This window comes from Argopecten irradians, chromosome 1 (genome assembly GCF_041381155.1).
Source record: "Argopecten irradians isolate NY chromosome 1, Ai_NY, whole genome shotgun sequence".
In the NCBI taxonomy this organism is placed as follows: Eukaryota; Metazoa; Mollusca; class Bivalvia; order Pectinida; family Pectinidae; genus Argopecten; species Argopecten irradians.
This window is the reverse complement of record NC_091134.1, coordinates 3,564,390-3,575,242: the sequence shown is the minus strand read 5'-3', so window position 1 is coordinate 3,575,242 and position 10,853 is coordinate 3,564,390. Positions and strand designations below refer to the sequence as shown.

Sequence of the window (10,853 nt, the reverse complement as noted above, 5' to 3'; positions counted from 1 at the left end):
AGGTCACTAAAACCAATTTGACCTTTGATCTGTATTTCAAGATCACTAAAACCAATTTGACCTTTGATCTGTATGTCAAGGTCACAGTGACCCAATGGCAGTGTCTTACAAGTATCTTCCAAGTTTCACCACCACTTCAGATGTTAGAACCAGATCATACTGATACAATATGCATAGATCAAACACTAAATAATTTGTTTATAATTTATTACATGTCATATTAATAGTAATGTAAATAAATTCAACCAGCATTACATATTTTCCTTAACAATATACTTTCACAGTAAAATTTTGATATTTATTAGTAACAAAAAATTCTGATGTTCAACTGAATTTTGCTGTAATTGGTAACCTTGTCTCAATTTCAAAAGCAAATTATGATGATATTTTTGATGCCATTTACCAACATTTGATATGGTATTCATCACTATCTTGAAATAAATAACATTTGATATGTGTAAAATAAATAATTTGGACGGAAGAATTTGAATTGTCAACTCAACAATAACGGAAACACAGATAAAAGTTATCACAGATAGAAGGTCCACAGTCCTCATTCGGACACCACCATCGCCCGAAGCATCACTTTAAATTGTTCTGTTATATCGCCCTTTAGCGTTAATGTCACCGTACCATCCACAATCTGGTTTGGCTGAAAACAAAGACATATTATGTACTTAGTTTTAGCTTTAAATCATGAATAAATATTCACAATGCTATTAAGGATGTATACAACTGAAGTAGAAACTAAATCTTATATTTCTATTAATGAACAAAATACTTGATTATCAAAGTCACAATTTATGATACATTGTACAGCTTACAATATGAATTTGAAGTTTTTGTTGTTTTGTGGTTGAATGGTTCTAGTAATACTTACATCATGTCCAGGTGGGGGTGTCCAGGTAAATGTAACAGGCTTCAGTACACCAGCCTCCACCATACCCTGTAATCATCAGTAGTGTATTAGCTTTATATTCACCATACTTATAGTTAAGGCTAACACAACCACTACTCTGAGGAGAAAGTCTGGCAGCAACTTTACAACCATGAAGGTCAGAACTACACTGAGAAAGTCTGGCAGCAACTTTACAACCATGAAGGTCAGAACAACACTAAAAACACATAATCACGTTTACTTTATCCTGGATATGTAATCTGAATAATAATGAATTTTATGAAGTACCCTAGCTGTGATTCAATACATGGCTGGTGTTATTTCACAGAAAGATCACTCTTCTGAAACACCTGGTTCTACTGTACACATATGTGGTGTTTTCACATTTATCGGACGTTTAGTATTCAGATCTTAGTGTGGTACTTGTTGCCTCACCTTTTGTGGGTCTATGCTGAATCCTTTAGCAATGATAGGCTGAATATTATCAAACTGGAACTCTCCATTCTGTGAAGGAAAATGAAAGGATGATCGAGATGATGTAAGATTTTTAACGAAAGTTCAGGATATATGTATAGGAATCATTATTAAATATTTTCATTACTAAATATGTGAATATATTTACATATGCTCTACTTTTATTACAGTATTACACTTAATCTTTACAAAAGTACACAAAAGACTTATCAAGTGACATTTTTATTATTTTCATATCAACGACTACTGACTATTCTGTACTCAATGTACATGTATCAGTTATTGATGATAGAAAAGGTATTATTAATTTTGCTAATTACTATAAAAAAAAACCCACCAAAAACAGTTCTCTCAAATGTAAGTACATGTCGTCACTTTGATTAAAACAAGCAGTGATCACTGGATACTGTAAACTATTGTTTGTCCATCTTATTTTACAGACGTTTAAACATTTAAAATCTAAAGCTGTGAGGAAATTACAAATAAGCAACATTAAAGTATGATAAACAAAGACCAAAAAATGCTAGAAAGCAATAGGCGCTGAAACAAGATTTCTGACATCTACACTCCACAAAATTCCACAATATAGGACTTAATTCTGATGACCTACCTTGGATCCCCGAGCATCCTATTGGTTGTTAGATGTCATGTGATCACAGGTTGGTGAGTGATTGGTTAGACACACGGCAGTGGTAGGTGAGGTAAGGAAAGTGACATACAGTGTATTAGTATATTATTAGTGAAGAAGGAATGCTGATTGTAAAATTACAAATGACAAAGAATTTTATTTGTAATTCTTAAAATAATTAAACCTCAATATCGCTATTTAAGTACTTAAATATGTAAAGGGAATGCTGGTCACATTCACTTGGATTTCGGGTAAAAGAGAATAAGAAACTTGAGTAAATCAAGATGAAAATGGAATAATTGTCTCTATAACATCTGGATCATAGCTTGTGGTTCTGTACACTCAGTTCGTTTTTTATCTGAGATTGTAACCTGCTAAGACCTTGACTATAATGATGGGTAAAGCTTACTTTGCTGGGACTGTAATGATTGGTAAAGCTTACTTTGCTGGGACTGTAATGATGGGTAAAGCTTACTTTGCTGGGACTGTAATGATGGGTAAAGCTTACTTTGCTGGGACTGTAATGATGGGTAAAGCTTACTTTGCTGGGACTGTAATGAGGGGTAAAGCTTACTTTGCTGGGACTGTAATGATGGGTAAAGCTTACTTTGCTGGGACTGTAATGAGGGGTAAAGCTTACTTTGCTGGGACTGTAATGATGGGTAAAGCTTACTTTGCTGGGACTGTAATGATGGGTAAAGCTTACTTTGCTGGGACTGTAATGATGGGTAAAGCTTACTTTGCTGGGACTGTAATGATGGGTAAAGCTTACTTTGCTGGGACTGTAATGAGGGGTAAAGCTTACTTTGCTGGGACTGTAATGAGGGGTAAAGCTTACTTTGCTGGGACTGTAATGAGGGGTAAAGCTTACTTTGCTGGGACTGTAATGATGGGTAAAGCTTACTTTGCTGGGACTGTAATGATGGGTAAAGCTTACTTTGCTGGGACTGTAATGGGTAAAGCTACTTTGCTGGGACTGTAATGATAGGTAAAGCTTACTTTGCTGGGACTGTAATGATGGGTAAAGCTTACTTTGCTGGGACTGTAATGATGGGTAAAGCTTACTTTGCTGGGACTGTAATGATGGGTAAAGCTTACTTTGCTGGGACTGTAATGATGGGTAAAGCTTACTTTGCTGGGACTGTAATGATGGGTAAAGCTTACTTTGCTGGGACTGTAATGAGGGGTAAAGCTTACTTTGCTGGGACTGTAATGAGGGGTAAAGCTTACTGATGGGTAAAACTTACTTTGCTGGGATTGTAATGATGGGTAAAGCTTACTTTGCTGGGACTGTAATGATGGGTAAAGCTTACTTTGCTGGGACTGTAATGATGGGTAAAGCTTACTTTGCTGGGACTGTAATGAGGGGTAAAGCTTACTTTGCTGGGACTGTAATGAGGGGTAAAGCTTACTTTGCTGGGACTGTAATGATGGGTAAAGCTTACTTTGCTGGGACTGTAATGATGGGTAAAGCTTACTTTGCTGGGACTGTAATGATGGGTAAAGCTTACTTTGCTGGGACTGTAATGAGGGGTAAAGCTTACTTTGCTGGGACTGTAATGATGGGTAAAGCTTACTTTGCTGGGACTGTAATGATGGGTAAAGCTTACTTTGCTGGGACTGTAATGATGGGTAAAGCTTACTTTGCTGGGACTGTAATGAGGGGTAAAGCTTACTTTGCTGGGACTGTAATGATGGGTAAAGATTTACTTTGCTGGGACTGTAATGATGGGTAAAGCTTACTTGCTGGACTGTATGGGGTAAAGCTTACTTTGCTGGGACTGTAATGATGGGTAAAACTTACTTTGCTGGGACTGTAATGATGGGTAAAGCTTACTTTGCTGGGACTGTAATGAGGGGTAAAGCTTACTTTGCTGGGACTGTAATGATGGGTAAAACTTACTTTGCTGGGACTGTAATGATGGGTAAAGCTTACTTTGCTGGGACTGTAATGAGGGGTAAAGCTTACTTTGCTGGGACTGTAATGATGGGTAAAGCTTACTTTGCTGGGACTGTAATGAGGGGTAAAGCTTACTTTGCTGGGACTGTAATGATGGGTAAAACTTACTTTGCAGGGACACCTGGTTCTATTAATACTGTGATTTGATTGGTTTAACATCCTGTTTACAGTCAAGGTCATTAAGGACATGCCATCTATAACTTTATTGGTGGAGAAAAGCCAGAGAAAAACCACTAACCAGCAGTTAGTACCTGGCAACTGTCCCACATGGGATTCCAACTTGTGAACCCAGATGTGGATGGCATGTGGTTTGATGTCAAGACATCTTAACCACTCAACCACAGTGACCCAGAGGTGGTGGGCATGTGGTTATATGTGGAGGTGGGCATGTGGTTATATATCGAGACATCTTAACCACTCGGCCACTGTGACGCATTACTACGGTAGTATTGTAAACTTGTACAAGCAACTTACAAAGAAACCATCACATAAATGTTTATTTACTTATAATATAAACATTGATTTACTTTTGTCTGAGTGATTCCTATAATGATGAAGCAGACAATTTGTTATATTTTGCATATGATTATATTTTCTATTGTTAATTTTGATCTATGTTGCAGTTAACTGTACCTTTCTGCCTTCCTGTTTTAGAAAATCACACCAGAGCAAATTAAAACAATGTTAAGCACACTATATACATGGGGAGACAGAGATAGTCTGGGTATAACAAATCATGCCAGCTTGAAAGTTTGGTCTGACTGTCAATAATGTTAATCATCACGCAACAAGAAATAGAATTACATTTTATCACATAATCTGCCTGATATCCAGTGATTTCGCCTGTGTAATATTTTTGCATATTATGTCACTAGTGTAATATGACCTGTAGTGATTTTCATTGGCTGGGACTTCATTGTGACGTCAGACAGAAACAATAAAATGACATCAGGAAAAATGACGTGACGTCAGGATGATGAGAACGGCGGGACAAAATGGCTGCCTCTGATTGATTTTCGGAATACATTTTGATGTTAAATTCTTTGTTATGTAGGTATATTACATATGTGATAAAAAGTATCTTAAATTTGTGTTCATTTCATATGAGATTTTATGAAACTCGTTTCGAAGTTTCAATTTTTGCTCACCAAGGCTCGCAAAAATAAAAACTTCTTAGACTCGTTTCATAAAATCTCATATGAAATGAACACTCATGTAAGATCCTATATGTATGTATCGGTATACGATTCGGACAAAAATATGTAAATAATAAATATCCCTTGTAAATCAATTTCATCAAAACTAAAATAGTTTTTCCTTATTCCTTCCACACATTATTACTTAATGAATAATAGTTATTGTGTCATATACATACAATTATGACATGCATTGGCCTATACAGGATCATTTTAGTTGATAAATTTTTACTCCTCCAAAATGGTGAGAGTTCTAAAACCTATTGTGCTCTTAGTATGCTTGAAATCTACCAACTGTGACTTTATAACAAACAAAATAAAAATGTGATATAGCTGTACTTATATTGTACCAGAGAAAACAAAAGGTTAAAAAAAAAAAAATTCAATAGATCAGACATATCATATAGTAAATCCAATTTTCATTCCTTTAAAACATATTTATGTTTCTGATAAAACCTCGAGCTGTAGTGTAATTATGGTCCAATATAAATATTTATTAAACAGAAATGTTTTTGGGGATAGTTGTAGACATATACATTTTGACAAGATTCTTATTGTAGTGGACACCAAAATTGTTTACCTAGTATCTCATAACCATTTATATGAATCAAACTATTGTGTATACATACATATATTTGACATTTTCAAATCGCACTCATAACAGTTACAAAATTGCAAGAAAAGTTGAATTTGTGTATAAATTAATTACAGCAGAAACAGCACCAAAATGAATACGTCTACAAATGGATAAGTACGGGGTAACAACACCAGTTATACACTTAGTGCACCACAAATAAATATTTAAACAGAGGAAATTACTCTGTCCCCTTACCTTTTTCTGACTGACGGCCATCGTTCTCACACAGCCAATATGTAGTTCTCGTGACGCTGGCACATACTCGTCCTCTTTGGCTACACTCTCCAGAGTCAGCATCACTGGTTCCATAGCTTGACGTCCCTCTGTTGGTATTAAAAATATGGTGTTAATCGAGGGAATGCCATATTAGTATATTTCATACACTTTATTTTAGAACAGAAACATGATACTGCTGTTGACTCAGAACATTTCCGCAGCAATGGATTTTTGCAATATTTATCACTCAAGAAATATGCAACAAAACATAATTACACACAAAAATCAGTTCAGAAATAAATAATTATAAATCAATACATTTTATGGTTAGTTGCATTTTAAAGTACAGTCAAACCTTGATGATTCGAACTCCGATGAATCAAATTTCTCACTGTATTGAACTTTTTGTCTGGTCCCGAATTTCTTTACTATATAACATATTAACTAACCCATGTATGAATTGAAGTTTTATGAATCGATGTTCTGGATGTATCAAACTGTTTTCATGGACCATTTGCTATAGAATCAGATGTAACTGACATTCGATGATTCGAATAAAAATTGCTAACGATAGCAATACATGTGATTAATTGCATACCTTGTTTTTATTTTGTTTTGTTTGTGGTAAATACAATGATTATAAAGTTTACGAAACGGAGACGACATGTACACAACTACCACAGTTGGTCATGGTAAAAAAAACATCGGTCTAATTTCAACTATGAATATTTTGAAGTCTCAATGTTTCGAAGTTTTTCTGATGGTCTCTTGAACTTCGATACATCGAGGTTTGACTGTGTTTTAGCTTTTCTGTATGGATACATTATATATATATATATATATACCTTCTTCATCTGTTCCATCTGATAACACATCTGCCAGGGATTCTACATTAGGGAATCTGCTATCTCCACTATCAACATACATAATCCTAGGTTTGGCCATTCCAGCAATCTTAAAGCTGTGAGACTCCTCCTGTTAGACAAAAACACTTTCTTTTAATATTTTTGTTCCTAAAACTTGTAGAAGTTCAATAAAATTTTAAAAAACTCAAGGTTATTGTGCATGTTGTTTCATACACACAAGGGGAAAATTTTAACATCTTGAAAAAGAAAATCGCTTTGAATTCAAATTGCAAAATCAGAAATTTTAATTCTATTGTTGAGACTTTGAAGTAGAAACAAAAAAATTTTAATTGATGTCCAAGATGAAGCTGAGTAGAGCTTGCTTAATTTTTGGTTCAGAAATTTCTACCCGAAAACTTTTTGTACATACTTTTCCAAAGAGTTCTATTTTGATGCCATCAGAGTAATAGTCGCTCGCATGGTCAGGGGCGAAGGTCACGGTGACCTCTGTCGTACCCCCGGGAGGTATTGTGCCTTCTGACGGCACAAGGTCAAACACATTCTGACCACTGTTATTTTGAGTTCCTACAAATATAAACAAGCAACATCAATGTCAGTTTGATAAAATTGAAATTATAATCATTAACCATTGAATGATTTTTTCTCATCAGCACGATTTTCTGCCGTCACTTACCGACTTGTGACTTTGCTTTCTTGTCCCGTTTGACAAATTCCGGTAACTCCTGTCCTTTAGTGTGTCGTAAGAGTGACAGGCTCTCTAACTTCATACAATAGTCTATGGACAGTGAGGACGAGTTTTGCATCTGTTGGGAAAATGTTGAAAACAGAGTTAGAATAGATCCAAATCTTTAGCCCAAATATCACGATATATACAGTGTATATCATATTATATACTTACTTGCTATTACTTTCTTTCTTGTCATAGAAGTAGATTACTTCAAGCAATAAAGGTGTAGAGTAAGTCAGAGTTACAGCCAATCTCCAAGCGGTATTCATTTACTATATAGACATTATTTGTTACACTTATATTTGACCGGGGCTTGTCAGGGACTCTAAAATACCACATATAGAGGTCTATATCTTTGTAAACTTTGTAAGGATATTCACTCTATACATGAATACCTGGATATTTCTAATATTTAACATAAATGATATATTCACTTCTGATGGCTGAAAATGGAAATGTTTATAATTTATCAAAACATATCATGGTTTACCTTGAATGTCTTCTCCACATACTCAGATACCAGAACTGCTCCCATGTTGAATACTCCATTTTCCATGGGCATGCTGAGGTCAACGACAGGGTTAACTCCCTTACCAGCCAAAGTCACGTGAAGCACTGATATTCCTGTGTATATCTTAAACACCTCTTGGAACTACAAAGGGAGATAATGCAACAATCAAGGGAGGTAGTTCTATAAATATAATTTTACTGATTACATTTGATGATTGTTTGAACAATTCAATATTTAATGAGTGGTATATATATATATATGCAAAATAATATTTCATAAAAATGGATACATTTAATGACTTCAAATATATTATTGTAAAGCATGTAAAAGCTATATACCGGTAAAATGAAATTCAGTGTCATTTTTGTATCATTACTCAAACAAACTTCATCAAACATCTGTAGCTAAATCACATTTGAACCTCATTATCTTAAACTCTTGGGATAACTTATTCCAGGTAAAAGTTAAACTTCCGTCTGAAGTAATTAATATTAATTAAATCTATATTCATCTCCTATGTTGTTACATAGACTCTCTGAAAACGGATGTTTATATGATATAAATATCATTTTAATCAAATTCATTATTAAGATGAAATTATTTTTCCAAACATAATCTGATTGTCAAATACTCTGAGTATTTTGGTCCTATTAAGTTTTAAATAACAAAGTTCAACTGTATAAAGTAAATATGGTATCACTCATCATAAGCAGTAGTAGCATCTTACGGTTAAGGTATGTAACTAATAGCAAAACCATCTGTTTCTACAATGGCTAGCTGTTGTTTTACCGAGTACATTTATCCCGGGTAACTCTCCGTGTAATAAACTACCACACATATATATTCACTTGTTAAACAAAATCATCTCTTTTATCATTCAGAAGGTTGAAGTCTGGATGTGACTTCAAAAAATTAGAAACATTAAAAGGGAAGAATTAATTACTTAAATTATTAAAGTTCATCTGATTTTAACCAGGTATATTGGATATCCCATGTAGTGTATGATATAACATTGTAGCAATACTTAATTACTTTAATTAAAAGATTAAACTTTGATATATTTTTTTACTACATGTAAGTAAATATTCCTTTATAAACAACATGTGCAAATAAGGTAAAAAAAAAATCATGCAAAATAGATCACCACAGTGCTGGGAAAAAAAATCATGCTGATTGATCTCCAATATCCATTGGTCAAAAATTATCATCTCAATTCATCTTTAATTAAACTATTATCATCTCAATTAATCCTTAATTAAACTATCTATGTTAGCTTACAACTATCTAGTGTAGGAGTTAAACTCTACAGTGATCATCTGCTTAATTACTTCTTACATTGGTTACTTATCAGTGCAAAATTGTTTTCTGAGTCTGCTTATTTATGAGTAATTATATCGTTATTGTTAAGCGTACTGATTATTGTTTTATTTAGATATGGTTATATGTAATCATGGTCACTATGTGTAATTATATTATGATGTAATGTGTAATTATTTATTTTGATGTGTAATTATGATTGTTATGTTGTAATTATGTTGTAATTATGATTATAATGTGTAATTATGATTGTTATGTAATTATGTAATTAGATGTGTAATTATGATTGTTATGTAAATTATGATTGTTATGTGTAATTATGATTGTTGTGTAATGTATAATTATGAATTGTTATGTGTAATTATGATTGTTATGTGTAATTATGATTGTTATGTGTAATTATGATTGTTATGTGTAATTATGATTGTGATGTGTAATTATGATTGTTATGTGTAATTATGATTGTTATGTGTAATTATGATTGTTATGTGTAATTATGATTGTATGTGTAATTATGATTGTTATGTGTAATTATGATTGTTATGTGTAATTATGATTGTGTGTAATAATGATTGTTATGTGTAATCATGATTGTTATGTGTAATTATGATTGTAATGTGTAATCATGATGGTCATGTGTAATCATGATTGTTATGTGTAATTATAATTGTTATGTGTAATTATGATTGTTATGTGTAATTATGATTGTTATGTGTAATTATGATTGTTATGTGTAATCATGATTGTTATGGTGTAATATATGATTGTTATGTGTTAATTATGATTGTAGTTATGTGTAATTATGATTGTTATGTGTAATTATGATTGTTAATGTGTAATTATGATTGTTAGGTGTAATTATGATTGTTACGTGTAATTATGATTGTTATAGTGTAATCATGATTGTTATGTGTAATTATGATTGTAATGTGTAATTATGATTGTTATGTGTAATTATGATTGTTATGTGTAATTATGATTGTTATGTGTTATCATGATTGTTATGTGTAATCATAATTGTTATGTGTAATTATAATTGTTATGTGTAATTATGATTGTTATGTGTAATTATGATTGTTATGTGTAATTATGATTGTAATGTGTAATTATGATTGTTATGTGTAATTATGATTGTTATGTGTAATTTATGATTGTTAATGTGTAATTATGATTGTTATGTGTAATTATGATTGTTATGTGTAATTATGATGATTGTTATGTGTAATTATGATTGTTATGTGTAATTATGATTGTTATGTGTAATTATTATTGTTATGTGTAATTATGTGTAATTATGATTGTTATGTGTAATTATGATTGTTATGTGTAATTATGATTGTTATGTGTAATTATGATTGTTATGTGTAATTATGATTGTTATGTGTAATTATGATTGTTATGTGTAATTATGATTGTTATGTGT

At 32.6% G+C, this 10,853-nt stretch overlaps 1 protein-coding gene across 4 annotated transcripts in view; it reads right to left on the bottom strand.

Annotated features, from left to right (window-relative positions):
- Positions 1-194: 194 nt before the first annotated feature.
- The window catches only part of LOC138315316 (cilia- and flagella-associated protein 74-like), a 48,681-nt gene continuing 38,022 nt past the window's right edge, over positions 195-10,853 (bottom strand). Inside the window, exons 35-44 of one of the 4 annotated variants that reach the window (XM_069256236.1) lie at positions 8,093-8,254; positions 7,549-7,678; positions 7,285-7,439; positions 6,855-6,984; positions 5,989-6,116; positions 4,594-4,605; positions 1,983-2,000; positions 1,334-1,402; positions 881-946; positions 195-652 (exon numbers count right to left, since the gene is read on the bottom strand). In XM_069256236.1, coding sequence (XP_069112337.1) covers positions 554-652; positions 881-946; positions 1,334-1,402; positions 1,983-2,000; positions 4,594-4,605; positions 5,989-6,116; positions 6,855-6,984; positions 7,285-7,439; positions 7,549-7,678; positions 8,093-8,254 — 969 coding nt within the window. In that variant the 3' untranslated portion in view covers positions 195-553. The remainder of the gene's footprint in view (positions 653-880; positions 947-1,333; positions 1,403-1,982; positions 2,001-4,593; positions 4,606-5,988; positions 6,117-6,854; positions 6,985-7,284; positions 7,440-7,548; positions 7,679-8,092; positions 8,255-10,853) is intronic. The other 3 variants (XM_069256264.1, XM_069256247.1, XM_069256255.1) reach the window with 3 other exon arrangements.